Genomic DNA, 23,672 nt, shown 5'->3' with positions numbered 1-23,672 from the left:
TCTAAATAAGATTTCTTGCTCAAATGAACGTTAAGTACACTGCATTTCAAACAGTCAGGAATATTCTAATGAATTCAGGGCTTGTGAAATTATACCTAGGCTAAATATAAGCCTACCACAACATTGAGACCTATTAATCATTATATAATTTTATCAAAATAGTTTAATCACTTATGTCTTTCAAACTTTCTGTTACAAGTTTAACCAGAACCATGCACATTCACTAATAATGCTAACTTCTCGGATGTAACAGATATCATATGCAGTAGTTCTACAGAGATGAGATGATGACTTGGAATAAAATCATAGTCATCAAATGAAATGTACACAACTGAAATATTTTATTAAAGTAATGGGAATTAATTATGGTAAATAAGTGATAAGCGGTAATGGGACTTTTATTAATTGTTTTATTCAGTTACAGCATTCAACCCACATAATGCATAGTGTATTTAATGTTAACATTTTCAATTTCGATAAAACTTATTTTTTTTTATAATCGAACCGAACTGACCTCAAAAAGCACTAATCGCTCAGCACTAATATTTACAAAAGGAATACTTTTGCCAAAATGTTCAGAAAATCCAATATCTCACCAAGTTCCTCCATTAGGCAAACCATTAACAGTATTACATTGCCTATTGTATAATAAAGATAACCTTTCACATTGAACAGCTACAGTGCTGCTCTTTGTGTACACCCATTTAGCATCGTTCATACCCTCTAGTCTAAATCCTTAGACCCACCCATCTCTTAAAGAATTCACATTGTAAGTGCTTAAAAAACAAAGAAAGGATTTCAACATTAAAATCTTTTATTAACTAAAGGTAGTAGCCTACAATTAGGAAAAACATAAAGGCTTAGGTAAAAACGCTACCTATGCCTATATCATAAGATCATTTGAGTGACTTTGGTTCAGGTGATGATATGAACAAAGGAATCTATCCTGAGGGCATATTTCTGGCCAGCCCTTTAGAGCAGGACATGTACTGTCCATGGCCTTTTCATTGCAAAAGTCCTGATCTTCTCAAAAATATACTGAACAAAAATACAGTGCATTTGGAAAGTACTCAGTACTTTTAACACAATTTGTTACATTGCAGCCTTATTCTAAAATTGATTAATACATTTTTTTCCCTAATTAATCTACACCCAATACCCCATAATGACAAAGCAAAAACAGGTTTTTAAAAATGTTTGCAAATGAATAAAAAATTAGCCTGAAAAAAACATTTCCATAATTATTCAGACCCTTTACACAGTACTTTGTTGAAGCACCTTTGGCAACGATTATAGCCTCGAGTCTTCTTGGGTATGACGCTACAAGCTTGGCACACCTGTATTTGGGGAGTTACCCATTCTTATCTGCATATCCTCTCAAGCTCTGTCAGGTTGGATGGGGAGTGTTGCTGCACAGCTATTTTCAGGTCTCTCCAGAGATGTTCGATGGAGTCCGGGCTCTGGCTGGGACCACTCAAGGACATTGAGACTTGTCCCGAAGCCACTCCTGCATTGTCCTGGCTGTGTGCTTCAGGTTGTTGTCCTGTTGGTAGGTGAACCTTCGCCCCAGTTTGAGTTCCTGAGCGCTCAGGAGCAGGTTTTTATCAAGGATCTATCTTACCTTTGCTCCTTCATCTTTCTCTCGATCCTGACTAGTCTCCCAGTCCCTGCCGCTGAAAAACATCCCCACATCATGATGCTGTCACCGCTAGAGGTCGACCGATTATGATTTTTCAAACCGATACCAATTATTGGAGGACCAAAAAGGCCGATACCAATTAATCGGCCGATATTTTATTTTATTTTTTATTTTTTTTTCATATTTTTTTGTTGTTGTAATAATGACAATTACAACAATACTGAATGAACACTTATTTTACCTTAATATAATACATCAATAAAATCAATTTAGCCTCAAATAAATAATGAAACATGTTCAATTTGGTTTAAATAATGCAAAAACAAAGTGTTGGAGAAGAAAGTAAAAGTGCAATATGTGACATGTAAGAAAGCTAACGTTTAAGTTCCTTGCTCAGAACATATGAAAGCTGGTGGTTCCTTTTAACATGTCTTCAATATTCCCAGGTAAGAAGTTTTAGGTCGTTGTTATTATAGGAAGTATAGTACTATTTCTCTCTATACGGTTTGTATTTCACATACCTTTGACTATTGGATGTTCTTATAGGCACTTTAGTATTGCCAGTGTAACAGTATAGCTTCCGTCCCTCTCCTCGCTCCTACCTGGGCTCGAACCGGGAACACATCGACAACAGCCACCCTCGAAGCAGCGTTACCCATGCAGAGCAAGGGGAACAACCACTCCCAAGTCTCAGAGCGAGTGATGTTTGAAACACTATTAGCGCGCACCCGCTAACTAGCTAGCCATTTCACATCGGTTACACCAGCCTAATCTTGGGAGTTGACAGGCTTGAAGTCATAAACGGCGCAATGCATTGTGAAGGCTGTATGAATTAATGCTTACGAGCCTGCTGGTGCCTACCACCGCTCAGTCAGACCGCTCTATCAAATCATAGACTTAATTATAATATAATAAACACAGAAATATGAGCCTTAGGTCATTAATATGGTCGAATCCGGAAACTATCATCTCGAAAACAAAACGTTTTTTTCTTTCAGTGAAATACGGAACCGGTCTGTATTTTATCGAACGGGTGGCATCCCTAAGTCTAAATTTTCCTGTTACATTGCACAACCTTCAATGGTGTGTCATAATTATGTAAAATTCTGGCAAATTAGTTCGCAACGAGCCAGGCAATGAACGCAAGAGCACTGACACAATTTCATGTTAGCAGGCAATATTAACTAAATATGCAGGTTTAAAAATATATACTTGTGTATTGATTTTAAAGAAAGGCATTGATGTTTATGGTTAGGTACATTGGTGCAACGACAGTGCTTTTTTCGCAAATGCGCTTGTTAAATCACTCGTTTGTCGAAGTAGGCTATGATTCGATGAGAAATTAACAGGCACCGCATCGATTATATGCAACGCAGGACACGTTAGATAAACTAGTAATATCATCAACCATGTGTAGTTAACTAGTGATTATGTTAAGATTGATTGTTTTTTATAAGGTAAGTTTAATGCTAGCTAGCAACTTACCTTGGCTTCTTGCTGCCCCGCGTAACAGGTAGTCAGCCTGCCATGCAGGCTCCTCATGGAGTGCAATGTAAGGCAGGTGGTTAGAGCGTTGGACTAGTAACCAGAAGGTTGCAAAAACGAATCCCGAATCCCCCCTGAACAAGGCAGTTAACCCCCATTTCTAGGCCGTCATTGAAAATAAGAATGTGTTCTTAATCTGACTTGCCTAGTTAAATAAAGGTGTAAACATGTTTTTTTGTATAAAAAAATAAATAAAATCGGTGGCCAAAAATACCGATTACCGATTTGTTATGAAAACTTGAAATCGGCCCTAAGTAATCGGTCATTCCGATTAATCGGTCGACCTCTAGTCACCACCATGCTTCAGCGTAGGGATGGGGCCAGGTTTCCTCCATTCGTGACGCTTGGCATTCAGGCCATTTTTGGCAAACTCCAAGTGGGCTGTTATGTGCCTTTTACTGAGGAGTGGCTTTCGTCTGGCCACTTTACCATAAAAGCCTGATTGGTGGAGTGCTGCAGAGATTTTTGTCCTTCTGAAAGGTTCTCCCATCTCCACAGAGCAACTCTGGAGCTCTGTCAGAGTGACCATCGGGTTCTTGGTCACCTCCCTGACCGAGGCCCTACTCCCCCGATTGCTCAGTTTGGCCGGGCAGCCAGCTCTAGGAAGAGTTTTGGTGGTTCCAAGCTTCTTCCATTTAAGAATGATAGAGGCCACTGTGTTCTTGGGGGCCTTCTATACTGAATAAATGTTTTGGTACCCTTCCCCTGAGCTGTGCCTCGACACAATCCTGTCTCGGATCTCTACAGACAATTCCTTTTAACTCATGGCCTGGTTTTTGCTCTGACATGCACTGTCAACTATGGGATTTATATATATATATATATTCACACACACAGGTGTGTGCCTTTCCAAATCATGTCCAATTAATTAAATTTACCACAGGTGGACTCCAATCAAGTTGTAGAAACATCAAGGATGATCAATGGGAAAAGGATGCACCTGAACTCAATTTTGAGTGTCAATGCAAAGGGTCTGAATACTTATGTAAATAAGATATTTCTGTTTTTATTCTTAATACATTTACAAAAAATTCTAAAAAACTGTTTTTGCTTTGTCATTATGGGGTATTATGTGTAGATTAATGAGGATTTTTTTAAAGAATTTTAGTATAAGGCTGTAACGTAACAAAATGTGGAAAAAGTGAAGGGGTCTGAATACTTTTCGAATGCACTGTATCAACACAACAGGAAATGGTTTGATATCACGTTTCATAAGCTGAAAGAAAAGATCCCAGAAATGTTACATATGCACAAAAAGCTTATTTCTCTCAAATTATGTGCACAAATTTGTTTACATGCTTGTTAGTGAGCATTTCTCCTTTGCCAAGACAATCCTTTCATGCATGCTTCAGTTTTGCTTGCCTCGAAGCGAGCATAGAAGTAATTTAGCTCGTCTGGTTGGCTCGTGTCACTGGGCAGCTTGCGGCTGTGCTTCCCTTTTGTAGTCTGTAATAGTTTGCAAGCCCTGCCACATCCGATGTGCGTCGGTGCTGGTGTAGTACAATTCAATCTTAGTCCTGTATTGACGCTTTGCCTGTTTGATGGTTTGTTGGAGGGTGTAGTGGGATTTATTATAAGCTTCCGGGTTAGAGTCCCGCTCCTTGAAAGAGGCAGCTCTACCCTTTACCTCAGTGTGGATGTTGCCTGTAATCCAGTTGGTTGGGGTATGTATGTATGTATGTATGTATGTATGTATGTATGTATGTATGTATGTATGTATGGTCACTGTGGGAACAACGTTATCAATGCACTTATTGATGAAGCCAGTGACTGATGTGGTGTACTCCTCAATGCCATTGGAGGAATCCCAGAACATATTCCAGTCTGTGGTAGCAAAACAGTCCTGTAGCTTAGCATCTGCTTCATCTGACCACTTCCTTATTGAGTGAGTCACTGGCGCTTCCTGCTTTAGTTTTTGCTTCTAAGTGGGAATCAGGAGGATAGAATTATGGTCAGATTTGCCAAATGGAGGGCGAGGGAGAGCTCTGTGTGTAGCATAAAGGTGGTTTAGAGTTTTTTTTTTTTTTCCCCCTCTGGTTGCACATTTAACATGCTGATAGAAATTAGGTAAAACGGATTTAAGTTTCCCTGCATTAAAGTCCCCGGCCACTAGGATCGCCACCTGGATGAGTGTTTTCCTGTTTGCTTATTGTCTTATACAGCTCATTGAGTGCGGTCTTAGTGCCAGCATCAGATTATGGTGGTAAATAGACAGCTACGAAAAATATTGATAATAACTGTCTCGGCAAATAGTGTGGTCTACAGCTTATCATGAGATACTCTACCTCAGGCGAGCAAAACCTCGAGACTTCCTTACTATTAGATTTTGCGCACAGACCACCACCCCTTGTCTTACCGGAGGCAACTGTTCTATCTTGCTGATGCAGCGTAAACCCCGCCACCTGTATGTTATCCATGTCGTCGTTCAGCCATGACTCGATGAAACATAAGATATTACAGTTTTTAATGTCCCGTTGATAGGATATTTGTGGACGTAGCTCATCTATTTTGTTATCCAATGATTTGTACGTTGGCTAAATGGACTGATGGTAGAGGTAGATTACCCACTCGCCGTCGGATACTTACAAGGCACCCCGAACTACGTCCTTGTTATCTGTCTCTTTCTCATGCGAATGACGGGGATTTGGGCCTTGTCAGATGTCTGAAGTAAATCTTTCGCATCTGACTTGTTAAAGAAAAAATCTTTGTCCAGTACGAGGTGAGTAATCGCTGCCCTGATATCTAGAAACACTTTTCGGTCATAAGACTGTGGCAGAAACATTATGTACAAAATAAGTTACAAATAACGCAAAAAAAACACTCAATAGCACAGTTGGTTAGGAGTCCGTAAAACGGCTGCCATCTCAACCGGCGCCATGTCATACCAGGAAGCTAATAAAACTGTAGGTTAGCACAGCCAAAGAATTTCTGCTCAAACTGTCAGGAATTGTCTCAGGGAAGCTCATCTGCATGCTCGTTGTCCTCACCAGGGTCTTCACCTGACTGCAGTTCGGCGTCATAACTGACTTCAGTGGGCAAATGCTCACCTTCGATGGCCACTGGCATGCTAGAGAGGTGTGCTCTTCACGGATGAATCCCGGTTTCAACTGTACTGGACAGATTGCAGGCGTTGTTGTCCAGCGGTTTGCTGATGTCAACGCTTTGAACAGAGTTCCCCATGGTGGCTGTGGGGTTATGGTATGGGCAGGCATAACCTATGGACAATGTACACAATTGCATTTTATCAATCTCCGTTTGAATGCACCGAGTGCACACCGTGACAAGATCCTGAGGCCCATTGTCATGCCATTTATCCGCAATCACCACCATGTTTCAGCATGGTAATGCATGACCCCGTGTCTCAAGGATCTTTACACAAATCCTGGAAGCTGAAAATGTCCAGTTCTTCCATGGCCTGCATACTCACCAGACATCACCCATTGAGCAGGTTTGGGATGCTCTGGCTCAACCTGTACGACAGCGCGTTCCAGTTCCCACCAATATCCAGCAGGCTACAGATAATATAAGCTGTAAAGGATGAAATCAAACAAAAGTAGACCAAATATTGAAACTTTGCATGACAAAATAACATTTATTGACCCCCCAATTTCAATCAATAAGCTAAAAGTACAAAGATAAAATACCTGTAATGTTTCTTGTTCTCCCTCACTGATCTCCTACTTGTGACAGCAGGTTTATGCTGAAAGACAAATTCCAGAAAAATAGGTTAAAACATGAATTAATTAATCCCCTATAGCTTGTTGTTGACTGCTACAGCTGTACTAAAATGCCCTTTACACACCAGTGGAGGTTAGTATGAGGCGCTATACGAGGAAGGGCTCATTGTAACGTCTGGAATGGAATAGATGGAACAGAGGAAAAACGTGGTTTCCATGTGTTTGATAACGTTCCAATTTTTTTTCCATTCCTGACAATTCATTGAGTCCGGCCTCCTCTGGTACGCACTCAACCTGCTTCCAACCAAACAATGCAGACACAAGATAACTATCTATACTGAACAAAAATATAAACACAACAATTTCCAAAATTTTACTGAGTTACAGTTCATATAAATAAATTAGGCCCTAATCTATGGGGCGCAGCCATGAGTGGGCTTGGGAAGGGATAGGCCCACCCACCTGGGAGCCAGGCCCACCCATTTGGAAGCCGGAACCAGGCCCAGCCAATCGGAATGAGTTTTTCCCCACAAAAGGGTTTTATTACAGATAAATTCTCCTCAGTTACATTAGCTGTCCAGATGTGGAGGTCCTGGGCTGGCGTTGTTACATGTGGTCTGCGGTTGTGAGGCCGGTTGAACGTACTGCCAAATTCTCTAAAACAATGATGGAGGCGACTTATTGTAGAGAAATTAACATTAAATTATCTGGCAACCGCTCTGGTGGACATTCCTGCAGTCAGCATGCCAATCTGTGGCGTTGTGTGACAAAACATTTTAGAGTGGCTTTTTATTGTCCGCAGCACAATGTGCACCTGTGTAATGATCATGCTGTTTAATCAGCTTCTCGATATGCCACACCTGTCAGGTGGATGGATTATCTTGGCAAAGGAGAAATGCGCACTAACAGGGATGTAAACAAGTTTGTGCACTATTTGAGAGCTTTTTGTGCATATGGAACATTTCTGGATCCTTTTATTTCAGCTCATGAAACACTACATGATGTATTATATTTTTGTTCAGTATATATTTAGCAAGCATTTAGCTTCATATTTACTAGCTGGCTAGATGTAAATGGTATTCAGCTAGCTAGCCAGCTAGTTGAATGTGCAAAAAAAACCCAAAAAACTCAATCTATAATCCTATAGCTAGCTAGCTATTTAGCTAATATTTCATCATGGCTGCCTAGCCAACTTAGCATGTGTCCCTATACCTAAAACATGGAGTTTGATTAGCATTCACACCACAATGGCGATTTTCAGTAGCTAGCTAGGTAATCATGACAAACTGACAAACACGAAAAAGATTATCGTCATGCATGGTTTATCACATCAGCAATCAACATTAACAGCAGAGCTAGCTCATCTATCTAACTGGCTATAACATTACCTGTTTGCAACTGGCTAGCTAGCTAACAATAGCTAGCAATGAAAACTACTTTTTGATACAGTTGAGAGGATAACGTTTGCACATGTAGCTATTTTGGCATTTTAACTGTAAACTCTTATCTTTCTATGGATTATGATGATTCATGGAAAACTGAAACACTAAAAATTATCCTTCCCACTCCGCTTCAACCAGTCGAGACTGCTTTTGCCACAGAAGACCGAGCTGTAGTCAGGACTAGGGCTGTAACGGTGACCGAATTACCGCCATCCGGCGGTCGCGAGTCATGATGGAAGTCAAATTCCACGTGACCATTTAGTCACGGTAATTAGGCTTCTCCAAGCGCTGATGCTGCTGATGGTCGTTAGTAGCCTTGCTAACTGCCTGGAACCACACACTGGTACCACGCACTATTATCCCTCTAATCAGTCTGACATCAATGCAAATGTAATTGAAAATCTAATCAAACACTTCATGAGAGCTCATGTTGCGCAATGTTTCTATAGGCTATACAGGTGTGTGAGAACAGAGTGATGGCCCATATTAAAAAGAGGAGTATTCCATCAGCTTTCTTTAGGCTAGGCCTACAATATTAATTTCTCAACTTTCCTAATATTAAGCACATTTCTTCTCTTTACAACAGGATTATAGCCTACCTGGCTGGCATGAAAATTAACTACGGGAAAAGCGTACTCCATTCGCTATTTGTATGTATTCCCCCCCAGTTTTGAGACAGGTGCATGATAATGGTCCATTCTAAATCTAAACAAATTTCACACACATATATTATGTGATAAGATTAAATCAAGAACAATGTGATGGGTGACAATATTAGCTTATGACTTGTGAATGATGCCCAGTTAAAGGCATGCCTTTTCTTTTCAAAAAAAAATTTGCGACTTTTTCAAATCATAGTTGCACACCCCATGTAGCCTAGCCCATAGGCCTATATGTTTTGATAAGGTGGACAAATAACTTCTTAAAATGAAGCACGTTAATCGCTTTACGATGGGTGTAGAGCCTAGCTGGCATACATACGCAGCACATGAGTTTAAAGTTTTGGGAAGATCATTTTCACCAAAAACATTCACCTTTTTATAATAAAAGCATTACATGCAGAATCACGTTTGTGGTAACTTTTGAGAATGTCCCGGACTATGTTTGGAATACTTATTTTTTTGCACAGAATAGAATATTAACTTTTGTACTATGGGGGATATTAGGTTGACATAGGCTAGTGCTTTTGCTGTTTATTAGGCTTGCTAGCTAACAATACAAAAAGGTAAATGTGAAAAGTTCTTCCAATATCTTCAGTATGCGCCTTGGAATTGGATTAGGACACGCATAGTTGCGTCCCCGATGTGTCTTAACTTGTAGCCTGTGAGAAAGACCGGATCACGTGACTGAGAACCATGTGAGTGAGAGGTGCTTTGGCACGCAGCGGGGAGATGGGAAGTTGTAGGGAAGTGTGGAAGCCAGGAGATGCAAAATGTGTTTATGTTAATTAACGCTCAATTACTGTGAGACCGGCAGTTATTTGCTTGACAATCACCGGCTGACAAAACTTCAACCCCACTCCCATCACACCCCCTCCATGCTTCACGGTGGGGACCACACATGTGGAGATCATCCGTTCACCTACTCTGCGTCTCATAAAGACAAAAAATCTCACATTTGGACTCATCAGACCAAAGGACAGATTTCCACCGGTCTAATGTCCATCCTTCTTATTGGTGTCCTTTAGTAATAGTTTCTTTGCAGAAATTCGACCATGAAGGCCGGATTCCCGTAGTCTCCTCTGAACAGCTGATGTTGAGATGTGTCTGTTACTTGAACTCTGAAGCATTTATTTGGGCTGCAATTCTCATCTTCTGCAGCACAGGTAACTCGTGTCTTCTATTCCTGTGTCGGTCCTCATGAGAGCCAGTTTAATCATACAGTGGTTCCTCCTTTAAAAGTTGTGAGCTTACACCGCGGGACTTAGAGGTACCCAGCGTCAGGGCTTCATTGCTCCAGACCACTGCAAGGGGGAGTTAGAGCACTCATTATGCATTTGGGTCCCAAGGTTTTAAATGACCAATCATATCAAGTGGTTCCAATGACGAATTTGACGCGAGCCACCTGTCCCTGGTGACTTTCTTCAGCGAAGATGGCTGACAAAACATTATGGTGGACGCTAATTTAAGTAATTATGACATCATAACGAGTCAAGAAAGACATTTACAATTGAAAGGAATACGTTTGTGCATATTTTGTCAAAATCAGTATTTAGCCATTTTTTTTTTTTCAGTCATATCCAATACCAGGTGTATCAAACTCCATTCTTTGAATGATGCTGTGTCTGCATGTATGTATTACAATTATACACTTCAACGGTGTTTACCGCTCCTGGGACATCAATGATTACACATTGTAACTATGCAATAGATGGAACATGATTTAAGTAAAGGCTGATTTGTAATTCATATATATACAGAATAAAAAACAGTACATCCTTCCAGCACACCCACAAGCGAGCCACTCAGGCGGAGAATGACGCGTGGAAGAGAGCAGGAACGAGATGGGAGTAACAATCCAGGCTATTTGCTCTGAGACCGGCATAATAATGTAATGAAACAAGCAGGGATCATGTTTCGAACCCTCAACATTCTCGCCCAAAGTCCAGCACGCTATCGACTGTGCCCGAATGTATTAATTGGGGTTGGGGCTGATTTGTGGCTGTAAACACTTTGTCAATTGGAATCTTTAACATGTGGAAAGGGAAAAAAGTATTTAGTTTTTCACAAGCGTAGCGGGATGGGCTATTAGCTGAACAATAGACTATTCAACCTTTACTAAAGAATTGTCTAACAGCCAAGCTAGGTGTGTGACCCCCCCCAATCCCCAACTTGCAATAAATCTACATACACACATCTACCTACACACGGTTAATGTTCTGGGAAAAAAAGTTATATATATTAGGTCATGGCTCCCGAGTGGCGCAGCGGTCTAAGGCACTGCATCTCGGTGCAAGAGGCTTTACTACAGTCCCTGGTTTGAATTCAGGCTGTATCACATCTGATTGTGATTGGGAGTGCCATAGGGTGGCGCACAATTGGCCCGGTGTCATCCGGGTTTGGCTGGGGTAGGCCTTCATTGTAAATAAGAATTTGTTCTTACCTGAGTTGCCTAATTTAAATAAAGGATCCATTTTATATCAACAACTGGCGGCAACCGCAGAGCAATCAATTGGAGGTAAACAGTGGCTGTTGCTAAAAATATTGCTTACTTGTTATGTAAGTGTTGCACACCAACAGATGGAGAAAACCAACACCAGTCGAGCAATTCATTTCAACTATAATCTTCATTTTAATATGACTTTACAGACAACAAGAGAGTGTAATTGGAGTCTATTTCTTCAGAGCCTATACCTAAATAAAGTAACTTAGCCTACCTCAGCCAGTTATGAGGCTTAACAGCCTAATAGAAGTAGGATTTTTTTTTTATTAGGCCTACTTACAATTGCAACCGGTCTCCCGTCCGCATGGCACAGGGATTCTTTAGCTAAATAGCCCAGTACTGTACTGCCAACCGTCATGTTGTACAGCGCCATATTTTCCGTTCCATCCTAACAGAAACCCAGAGGGTTTTTTGTTTTTCATGGAATAGAAACGCCATAATATTAATCAAATTAATTAAGCAAGTACCAGTCAAAAGTTTGGACACACCCACACAGGTAAGACCTTGCTGAGATGATCAATGTATTTCTTACGTTGTTGTATCGTCAATTTCTCTAGCCAAAACATCTTGATGGCCTTGACCAGTTCATCTTTGCCTGTCGGCTTGGCAGAGTTATGGATGAATGTTTTCAGTTGATGCCAAACAAGTTCGATCGGGTTTAAATCAGGAGACCTATGTCGTGTCTTTGGCTATGCCGGATTAAGTGATATGACATGCTAACTTATAAAATTATTTCTCTGTAATTAATATTACCTGATTTAAGCTAATCATGTAAATGTAATTAACTAGAAAGTCGGGGCACCACAGAAGAACGTTTATAGAGCCGTTATCTTCCGAATAAACTCTTAAAATACTTAGTAATATTTTACATCGATAGCAGTCAATATTAACCCTTATCTTATTTTCAGTCTCATAATGAAAGTTGTCAATTCTTGGTTATCTTCACGAACCCTGGCTAACAAGTTGAATCAGCAATACAAAATTGGGTTTATTTATTTACTAAATACCTAACTAATCACACAGAATTACAAATACACAGAATACAATGATGTCATACAGAATTCACCCCTGGTGAACGGAACCTGTATGAAAGCTGGTTACACAAAGGAAAGGGGGTTGGGCTTGAATGAAATAGCGGGAAGACTTAGCATAGCTGCAGTTTCTTTGTTCCTATCGTAAATACATTATCTTATGCATTCTAAATTACCGCCCATTTGGAAAAGGAAAATGCAATAAATATTTACTCTGAGCTGCGCTTCGGTAGGTTGGTCGTAGATGCTGGCCGGGTTGGCCAACAGATCTTCCTGTAGTGGAAGAATGTCAATGGTGGCAAATTGGATACGTGGTGGTATCTTCGTCTGGTTGTTAGACTGGATCCGTCGTCCGTCCTTTCCTAGCCCACGTTAGCAGCGGCTAACTCAACGGCTAGGAAGTATCACTTCTGTAGTGAATAAGCTCAAAGTTCATACCAGTTCATACCATAGCTCACGCCGAGGTTGGCTTAGTTCTGTACTTGTCATGTGTGTCCTTCTAACGTAGAGGCTGCAGACCTCACGTACTGGAACATGTGAATGTCTTTTCGTCAAAGGCTTATATAGTGGAGAGGAGGGAAGGAGGTGTTTCATCGTTTATAACCCCTGTCTCTTCACAGGGTTGGCCACTGATCGAGCCGGGCACTTTCCTTATGAAAACCCAATTCTCTCATGTGGAAGCTAAAATTACATTTAATCTCCTAACAAACAATTTCAATATCAAACATTTCAATTGCATAACAATTCCATGTGACTCTGATAACTAGAGGGTGTATACTTTCTCAGGTACAGTTTATGTCGTCCTGTCATCAATCATAATGTCTCAGATAACAATGAACTGACATACATACTCATTACGTTATCAAGCATATTTCCAACTGGTTTTATTATCAAAAGATGGTTCCTTTCCCCATTTGTTTGATGTTCCCAGACTCTCTATATTTAACAGGACAGCAGTCCTTCAGTAGGGTCAGTAAGAGAGGGGAAGGGAGAAAGGTATTTATGGGGGGGGTCATAAACCTTACCCACAGGCCAACGTCATGACACCTACATGTAGCTATTCCCTCCACAAGGCAATCAAACAAGCAAAGCGTCAGTATAGAGACAAAGTAGAGTCGCAATTCAACGGCTCAGACATGAGACTTATGTGGCAGGGTCTACAATCACGGACTACAAAAAGAAAACCAGCCCTGTCGCGGACCCCGATGTCTGGGAGCAAGACAAACTTAACAACTTCTTTGCTCGCTTTGAGGACCATACAGTGCCACCGACACGGCCCGCTACCAAAACCTGCGGGCTGTCCTTCACCGCAGCCGACGTGAGTAAAACATTTAAACGTGTTAACCCTCGCAAGGCTTCCGGCCCAGACGACATCCCTAGCCGCGTCCTCAGAGCATGAGCATGCGCATACCAGCTGGCTGGTGTGTTTACGGACATATTCAATCAATCACTATCCCAGTCTGCTGTTCCCATATGCTTCAAGAGGTCCACCATTGTTCCTGTTCCCAAGAAAGCTAAGGAAACTGAGCTAAACGACTATCGCCCCATAGCACTCACTTCCGTCATCATGAAGTGCTTTGAGAGACTAGTCAAGGATCATATCACCACCCTACCTGACACCCTAGGCCCACTTCAATTTGCTTACCGCCCCAATAGGTCTACAGACGACGCAGTCACACTGAACACTGCCCTAACTCATCTGGACGAGGTATTCTTACATAGGTATTCCTATGCAAGAATGCTGTTCATTGACTACAGCTCAGCATTTAACACCACAGTACCCTCCAAACTCATCATTACGCTCGAGACCCTGGGTCTCGACCTGCCCTGTGCAACTGGGTCCTGGACTTTCTGACGGGACGCCCCCAGGTGGTGAGGGTAGGAAACATCTCCATCCCGCTGATCCTCAACACTGGGACCCCACAAGGGTGCGTTCTCAGCCCTCTCCTATACTCCCTGTTCACCCATGACTGTGTGGCCAAGCATGCCTCCAACTCAATCATCAAGTTTGCAAACGACACAACAGTGGTAGGCTTGATTACCAACAACGACGAGATGACCTACAGGGAGGAGGTGAGGGCCCTCGGAGTGTGATGTCAGGAAAATAACCTCACACTTAACGTCAACAAAACAAAGGAGATGATCGTGGACTTCAGGAACAGCAGAGGGAGCAGCCCCCTATCCACATCGTCGGGACAGTAGTGGAGAGGGTGGAAAGTTGTTCCACGGACAAACTGAAATGGTCCACCCCCACAGACAGTGTGGTGAAAACGACGCAGCAGCACCTCTTCAACTTCAGGAGGCTGAAGAAATTCAGCTTGTCACCAAAAACACTCACAAACTTTTACAGATGCACAATCGAGTGCATCCTGTCGGGCTGCATCACTACCTGGTACGGCAACTGCTCCACCCACAACCGTAAGGCTCTCCAGAGGGTAGTGAGGTCTGCACAACGCATCACCGGGGGCGAACTACCTGCCCTCCAGGACACTTATACCCCCCGATGTCACAGGAAGGCCAACAAGGTAATCAAGGACCACAACCACCCGAGCCACTGCCTGTTCACCCCGCTATCATCCAGAAGGCGAGGTCAGTACAGGTGCATCAAAGCGGGGACTGAGAGACTGAAAAACAGCTTCTATCTCAAGGCCATCAGACTGTTAAACAGCCATCACTAACATTGAGTGGCTGCTGCCAACATACTGACTAAAATCTCTTGCCACTTTAACAGTTAAATTGGATGTAATAAATGTATCACTAGTCACTTTAAACAATGCCTCTTTATATAATGTTTACATACCCTACTTTACTCATCTTGAATGTATAAACTGTACTCTTATACCATCTACTGCATCTTGCCTAAGCCTTTCGGCCACCGTCCATATATTTATATGTACATATTCTTATTCATTCCTTTACACTTGTGTGTGTGTATAAGGTAGTTGTGAAATTGTTAGATTACTTGTTAGATATTACTGCATGGTCGGAACTAGAAGCACAAGCATTTTGCTACACTCACAGTAACAACAATCTGCTAACCATGTGTATGTGGCCAATAAAATTAGATTTGATATAGAGATTATTTTATTTTTATTTTTAGATATAGTATAGGCCTACCTACGGTGTTGTAGGTCTTATTTATTTATTTTTATTTAACCTTTATTTTTCTACATAAAGGTCTACTTACTCTGCTGGCGTCTTGACCCAGTTTATGTCCTCATTTGCAATGCAAACCTGGGCAGCAGTGTGTTTTGGGTCATTGTCTGCATTTGGAGAAGAAAGGAAAAATACATTTATCCTAACAACCAAAATTGGGTACAATAATAGAAATATACATGTAAATAGGCCTAAACGTAACAAAATCTAGCTATAATCCTACCTTGAAAGAAATGTTGGGTCCAGCATATCTCTTGATGATTTCTTCCTCAAAGACATCTCGAGCCATGATACCTGAAAAAGGAGGCAAGAGTGAGTTATTGTGAAACACACAACATTCCGTGAGGTGTAGGCTACAATATTTTCTGTACCTTTTGCTTTGTAAATAGCCAAACTTACCATCAAAAATCAAATATGGGCCTGGTCCCTGGCGAGAAATTGCCCCCCACCCATGGAATTTGAGCGGATGCTTGGGACTCGGCTTGCTTGACCGTCTTCCTTTTTTTCTGTAGCAATTTTGAGCAAATTGCTCAAGGGCCATGGTTGATTCATCTGTGAAGATGACATTATTGAATGTCTCGCCAGCTTTGATCCATGCCTGGGCCTGCAGGATGCTAAGTCCTTTGTTTGTCAGACGAATCATTGGGTCAAAACTACAGAACAGTACAAAATAAGCGAACAAACATGGTTAATGTTCTGATAATAAAAAAAAATATATAACATTTCTTACCATGCCTTTCCATAAGTCCACGCAAGTTTCTTCAACTGTCTTCTGACTGTAATTAGAGTGATGTTGATGTGATGTTAGCAGATTGCATTTGCCGATTTGCTCATCATCTTCATGAATATAAGTAAGTGATATCTGCTAAATAATCAAGTTAGGTTTCTCCATAAATAAACAATTCTAAATAACAAACTGGCCTTATTTACAAATTAGTGAGAATGTCTCACCCCATGTTCAAGAATTGCCTTTTTGTCACTCACTCTAGGTTAAATGATAATGAAATCTCCAAAATATTGTTACTTTTTAAACAAAGCCATTTATTAATTAATTTAGAATGATATAAAAGCCCCTTTTAGGATCTGTGAGAATATCTAACGGTAAATGCACATTAGATATTTATTTAGAGGCCTCCAATCCTCTAAATGTAATTATTTTAGATATACTGTAGGCCTACCATAGGCGAAAGGAGTCTCACTAGTGTTGAGTAATGTGCTGTTCAAAATGGTGTAGGTCTTATTTATTTATAGAGCATATTGAAGTTAGAAGCAAAAGCTTCTATTTTAGCACGGTTTCGCACTGCTCTGAGGCAAGCATGGGGACTGGTCTTGATAAATCAGTGAGATTTTGATTTTCACTTCATCTCTGGTTGGATATTGGTTAGACAAGAATTTAAAAATTAGGGTGCAGAAATGTTATGCTCTTACCTTTTTTAAACTAGGCAAATCAGTTAACAAATTCTTATTTACAAGGACAGCCTACTCCTTCCTCCTGTTATACACATTTCTTAATCAATCCCATATACTATGTTATTACAAAAAAGGTTTTAAATTCTTTGTTAATGCCAATATGGAAGACTATCAAATGCTTCTCAAAGATGTCCTCTGGTGGTCAAACTAGCAATAACTTGCATTAACAAAAAAAATGTCTGACAAATAGATAACGTGTCACAGAATGCTGCAGCAGCCCGCAAGGTGTGCCACAGTATGACGCAACTTTTAAAGGAAGAACCATTGTAGCACTTGATGGTTTTTGCGACTGCACTTGAAGAAACTTTCAAAGTTATTCATTTTCCGTGTTGACTGACCTTCATGTCTTAAGGTAATGATTGACTGTAGTTTCTCTTTGCTTATTTGAGCTTTTTCTTGCCATAATATGGACTTGGTCTTTTATCAGATAGGGCGATCTTCTGTACACAGTACCACCCCTACCTTGTATACCAACCCTAACTTGTCACAAACCAACTGATTGGCTCAAACGCATTAAGAAGGAAAGAAATTCCACAAATTAACTTTTAACAAGGCACACCTGTTAAAACCTCTTACATCTAGACGTTCCGCTAGCGGAACACCTGCTCCAATATCCAATGATGGGCGTGGCGCGAAATATAAACTCCTCTAAAATCCGAAAACTTCAATTTTTCAACAATATGACTATTTTACACCATTTTAAAGACAAGACTCTCCTTTATCTAACCACACTGTCCGATTTCAAAAAGGCTTTACAGCGAAAGCAAAACATTAGATTATGTCAGCAGAGTACCCAGCCAGAAATAATCAGACACCCATTTTTCAAGCTAGCATATAATGTCACAAAAAACAAAACCACAGCTAAATGCAGCACTAACCATTGATGATCTTCATCAGATGACACGCCTAGGACATTATGTTATACAATACATGCATGTTTTGTTCAATCAAGTTCATATTTATATCAAAAACCAGCTTTTTACATTAGCATGTGACGTTCAGAACTAGCATACCCCCCGCAAACTTCCGGTGAATTTACTAAATTACTCACGATAAACGTTCACAAAAAACATTATTTTAAGAATTATAGATACAGAACTCCTCTATGCACTCGATATGTCCGATTTTAAAATAGCTTTTCGGTGAAAGCACATTTTGCAATATTCTCAGTAGATAGCCCGGCATCACAGGGCTAGCTATTTAGACACACAGCAAGTTTCGCCTTCACCAAACTCCGATTTACTATTAGAAAAGTTTGATTACCTTTGGTGTTCTTTGTCAGAATGCACTCCCATGACTTCTACTTCAATAACAAATGTTGGTTTGGTCCAAAATAATCCATTGTTATATCCAAACAGCGGCGTTTTGTTGGTGCGTTCAAGACACTATCCGAATGGTAAAGAAGGGTTTCGAGCATGACGCATTTTGTGACAAAAAAATTCTAAATATTCCATTACCGTACTTCGAAGCATGTCAACCGCTGTTTAAAATCACGATGTTTAAAAGACGATAGAATAAAAACATGGGGTCGTCTCGTGCACGAGCATGAGTCCCATTGTCCGCTGATAGACCACTTAGCAAATGCGCTAAAGCTTTTCAGCCAGGGCTTGGAATTACGTCATTCAGCTTTTTGCCGCCTTCTGAGAGCCCATGGGAGCCGTAGGAAGTGTCACGTAACAGCAGAGATCCCCTGTATTGGATAGAGATAATCAAGGAGGGCAAAAAATGGTCAGAGAGGGCGCTTCCTGTTTGGAATCTTCTCAGGTTTTGGCCTGCCAAATGAGTTCTGTTATACTCACAGACACCATTCAAACAGTTTTAGAAACTTTAGGGTGTTTTCTATCCAAAGCTAATAATTATATGCATATTCTAGTTTCTGGGCAGGAGTAATAATCAGATTAAATCGGGTACGTTTTTTATCCGGCCGTGAAAATACTGCCCCCTATCCATAACAGGTTAATTGAAATGCATTCCAGGTGACTACCTCATGAAGCTGGTTGAGAAAATGCTTGGAGTGTGTGAAGCTGTCATCAAGGCAAAGGGTGGCTACTTGGAAGAATCTCAAATCTAAAATATATTTTGGTTTGTTTAACACATTTTTTTTTTTTTTTACAACATGATTCCATATGTGTTTTTTCATAGTTTTGATGTCTTCACTATTATTCTACAATGTGGAAAATAGTAAAAAAAAAATCATATGAATGAGATAGTTAGGGCTGGGCACTGTCACATCAGCGTACCCAGATCCTGTATTTCTCACACAGGTGCTTGGTAAAACAAGACAGCCATGCTCCCTTGTGCATGTCCTTCCACATTCGAATTTGACTTTGTTTTTTGTCCCTCAGGATGACCCATACATGACAGCAGACCCTCGCTATGGCAGATATGAAGGAGCCAACCCGGCCTACCCCCCATACAGAGAGCCCCAGCCAGAGAGACCCAGCTCCAGAACCAGCCAGTACTCAGACAGACCCTCCTCCAGGTCAGCGGAGAGTTACACTAGTACCAGTACCCTATTACCAATGCAAACTGTGGAGAAGTAAGTGTGTGCATTGTGTGCGTGTTACAGCTGTACTCTTTACATGGGTGGGTTGGATGGTCAAAATTCCCACACACCTCCATTGACAGTTTGGGACTGGAAAAGCCTTTGTCTGATGTGTTTGTGTGTGTAGTTGCTTTATGGCCTAACGTTTAGGTAAGGACCACCTGTAACTGTCAGTTAGTTGAAGAACCTATCGTCTGACCTTTTTGACCACACCTCCGTGAGCTTGTGGACACAATCCTCCCTGTTTTCTGCTTATCCCAGGCAAGGTTTCCCCCCCGAAGACTATCAGAGAGCTAACCGAAGTGCTTATGATGACTACTATGCAGAGTATTACAAAAACCAGTACGGAGGTAAGAGCCACAGTACCAACCACCAATTACTTAGTTACATTGCGGCAACTATGGTAGAATGTTAGGTAAAACTTACAAAACCTACAATTATTACTATACGTAGAAATGTTCATTGGGTTATTCCTAACTTACACTGAGTGTACAAAACATTAAAAACACCTTCCTAATATTGAGTTCCACTCCACCCTGTTGCCCTCAGAACAGCCTCAATTCGTTGGGGCATGGACCTACAGTGCATTCGGAAAGTGTTCTAACCTCTTGACTTTTTCCACATTTTGTTACGTTACAGCCTTATTCTAAAATGTATTAAGTTGTTTCTTCCCCTTCATCAATCCACACACAATACCCCATTATGACGAAGCAAAAACAGGTTGTTTTTTGCAAATGTATAAAAAAAAGAAGCTTTAATAGAACTTATTTAAAAAAATATATACTTTTCCCCTTTTTTCCCCCCAATTTCGTGTTATCCAATTGGTAGTTACAGCCTTGTCTCATCGCTGCCACCGTACGGACTCGGGAGAGGCCGAAGGTCGAGAGCCGTGCGTCCTCCGAAACACAAGCCAGCCGAGCCGCACTGCTTCTTGACACAATGCCCGCTTAACCCGGAAGTCAGTCGCACCAATGTGTCGGAGGAAACACCGTACACATGGCGACCGTGTCAGCGTGCATTGCGCCCGGCCCTCCACAGGAGTCACTAGTGCGCGATGGGACAAGTACATCGCTGCCCAGCCAAACCCTCCTCTAACACGGACGACGCTGGGCCAATTGTGTGTGTCTCCCGGTCGCGGCCAGCTGTGACAGAGCCTGGACTCGAACCAGAATCTCTAGTGCCACAGCGAGCACTGCGATGCAGTGCCTTAGATCACCGCGCCACTTGGGAGGCCCTGAAATATTACATTTACATATGTATTCAGACCCTTTACTCAGTACTTTGTTGAAGCACCTTTTGCAGCGATTAGAGCCTCGAGTCTTCTTGGGTATGACGCTACAAGCTTGGCACACCTGTATTGGGGGAGTTATTCCCATTCTCCTCAAGCTCTGTCAGGTTGGATGGGGAGCGTCGCTGCACAGCTATTTTCAGGTCTCCAGAGATGTTTGATCTGGTTCTAGTTCGGCTCTGTCTGGGCCATTCAAGGACATTCAGAGACTCCCGAAACCATTCCTGCGTTGTCTTGGCTGTGTGCTTAGGGTTGTTGTCCTGTTGGAAGGTGAACCTTCGCCCCAGTCTGAGGTCCTGAGCGCGTTAGAGCAGGTTTTCATCAAGGATCTCTCTGTACTTTGCTCCGTTCATCTTTCCCTCGATCCTGACTAGTCTGCCAGTCTCTGCAGCTGAAAAATATCCTCACAGCATAATGCTTCTACCACCATGCTTCACCATAGAGATGGTGCCAGGTTTCCTCCAGACGTGACGCTTGGCATTCAGGCCAAGGAGTTCGGTCTTGGTTTCATTAGACCAACGAATCTTGTTTCTCATGGCCTTAGAGTCCTGTCATGTGCCTTTTTCTGAGGAGTGGCTTCCGTCTGACCACTCTACCATAAAGGCCTGATAGGTGGAGTGCTGCAGAGATGGTTGTCCTTCTTGAAGGTTCTCCCATCTCCTCTGATGAACTCTGGAGCTCTGTCAGATTGACCATCGGGTCTTGGTCCAAATCAATTTTTATTTGTCACATACATGTTTAGCAGATGTTATTGTGGATGTGGCGAAATACTTGTGTTTCTAGTTCCAACAATTCACAACAATACACACAACCTAAAACTAAAAGAATGGAATTAAGGAATATATAAATATTAGGATGAGCAATGTCAGAGTGGCGTAGACTAAATACAGCAGAATAGTATACAGTATATACAGTGAGGGGGGGAAAAAGTATTTGATCCCCTGCTGATTTTGTACATTTGCCCACTGACAAAGAAATGATCAGTCTATAATTATAATGGTAGGTTTATTTGAATAGTGAGAGACAGAATAACAAGAAAATCCAGAAAAACACTTGTCAAAAATGTTAGAAATTGATTTGCATTTCAATGAGGGAAATAAGTATTTGAACCCCTCTCAGTCAGAAAGATTTCTGGCCCCCAGGTGTCTTTTATACAGGTAACGAGCTGAAATTAGGAGCACACTCTTAAAGGGAGTGCTCCTAATCTCAGTTTGTTACCTGTAAAAAGACACCTGTCCACAGAAGCAATCAATCCGATTCCAAACTCTCCACCATGGCCAAGACCAAAGAGCTCTCCAAGGATGTCAGGGACAAGATTGTAGACCTACACAAGGCTGGAATGGGCTACAAGACCATTGCCAAGCAGCTTGGTGAGAAGGTGACAACAGTTGGTGTGATTATTCACAAATGGAAGAAACACAAAATAACTGTCAATATCCCTCGGCCTGGGGCTCCATGCAAGATCTCACCTCGTGGAGTTGCAATGATCATGAGAACGGTGAGGAATCAGCCCAGAACTACACGGGAGGATCTTGTCAATGATCTCAAGGCAGCTGGGACCATAGTCACCAAGAAAACAATTGGTAACACACTACGCCATGAAGGACTGAAATCCTGCAGCGCCCGCAAGGTCCCCCTGCTCAAGAAAGCACATATACATGCCCGTCTGAAGTTTGCCAATGAACAGCTGAATGATTCAGAGGACAACTGGGTGAAAGTGTTGTGGTCAGATGAGACCAAAATGGAGCTCTTTGGCATCAACTCAACTCGCTGTGTTTGGAGGAGGAGGAATGCTTTGGGGGTGTTTTTCTGCTAAGGGAACAGGACAACTTCACCGCATCAAAGGGACAATGGACAGGGCCATGTACCGTCAAATCTTGGGTGAGAACCTTCTTCCCTCAGCCAGGGCATTGAAAATGGGTCGTGGATGGGTATTCCAGCATGACAATGACCCAAAACACACGGCCAAGGCAACAAAGGAGTGGCTCAAGAAGAAGCACATTAAGGTCCTGGAGTGGCCTAGCCAGTCTCCAGACCTTAATCCCATAGAAAATCTGTGGAGGGAGCTGAAGGTTCGAGTTGCCAAACGTCAGCCTCGAAACCTTAATGACTTGGAGAAGATCTGCAAAGAGGAGTGGGACAAAATCCCTCCTGAGATGTGTGCAAACCTGGTGGCCAACTACAAGAAACGTCTGACCTCTGTGATTTCCAACAAGGGTTTTGCCACCAAGTACTAAGTCATGTTTTGCAGAGGGGTGAAATACTTATTTCCCTCATTAAAATGCAAATAATTTTGTAACATTTTTGAAATTCGTTTTTATGGATTTTTTTGTTGTTATTCTGTCTCTCACTGTTCAAATAAACCTACCATTAAAATTATAGATTGATCATTTCTTTGTCAGTGGGCAAACGTACAAAATCAGCAGGGGATCAAATACTTTTTTCCCTCACTGTACATGTGAGATAAGTAAATCAAAAATAAGTGAACATTATTAAAGTTAGAATTTTTAGGGTCTTCCTCTGACACCGCCTGGTATAGAGGTCCTGGATGGAAGGAAGCTTGGCCCCGGTGATGTCCTGGGGCCGTACGCACTACCTTCTGTAGTAGAGGTCGACCGATTCTTCATTTTTTTATTCTTTACCGATTTATTGGAGTACCAAAAAAAGCCGATACAGATTAATCGGCCATTTAAAAAAAAATGATTATGTATGTATGT

The 23,672-nt window shown here is 41.6% G+C and overlaps 1 protein-coding gene across 3 annotated transcripts in view; it reads left to right on the top strand.

The window, feature by feature from the left end:
* The window catches only part of sec16a (SEC16 homolog A, endoplasmic reticulum export factor), a 78,914-nt gene that overhangs the window by 5,635 nt on the left and 49,607 nt on the right, over nucleotides 1-23,672 (top strand). For all 3 annotated transcript variants that reach the window (XM_029708481.1, XM_029708478.1, XM_029708479.1), the window contains exons 2-3: nucleotides 19,468-19,604; nucleotides 19,929-20,017. In XM_029708481.1, the coding sequence (XP_029564341.1) occupies nucleotides 19,468-19,604; nucleotides 19,929-20,017 (226 nt within the window). The remainder of the gene's footprint in view (nucleotides 1-19,467; nucleotides 19,605-19,928; nucleotides 20,018-23,672) is intronic.

Source organism: Salmo trutta, chromosome 23 (genome assembly GCF_901001165.1).
Source record: "Salmo trutta chromosome 23, fSalTru1.1, whole genome shotgun sequence".
Classification (NCBI taxonomy): domain Eukaryota; kingdom Metazoa; phylum Chordata; class Actinopteri; order Salmoniformes; family Salmonidae; genus Salmo; species Salmo trutta.
This window is presented reverse-complemented; position numbering and strand designations above follow the sequence as displayed.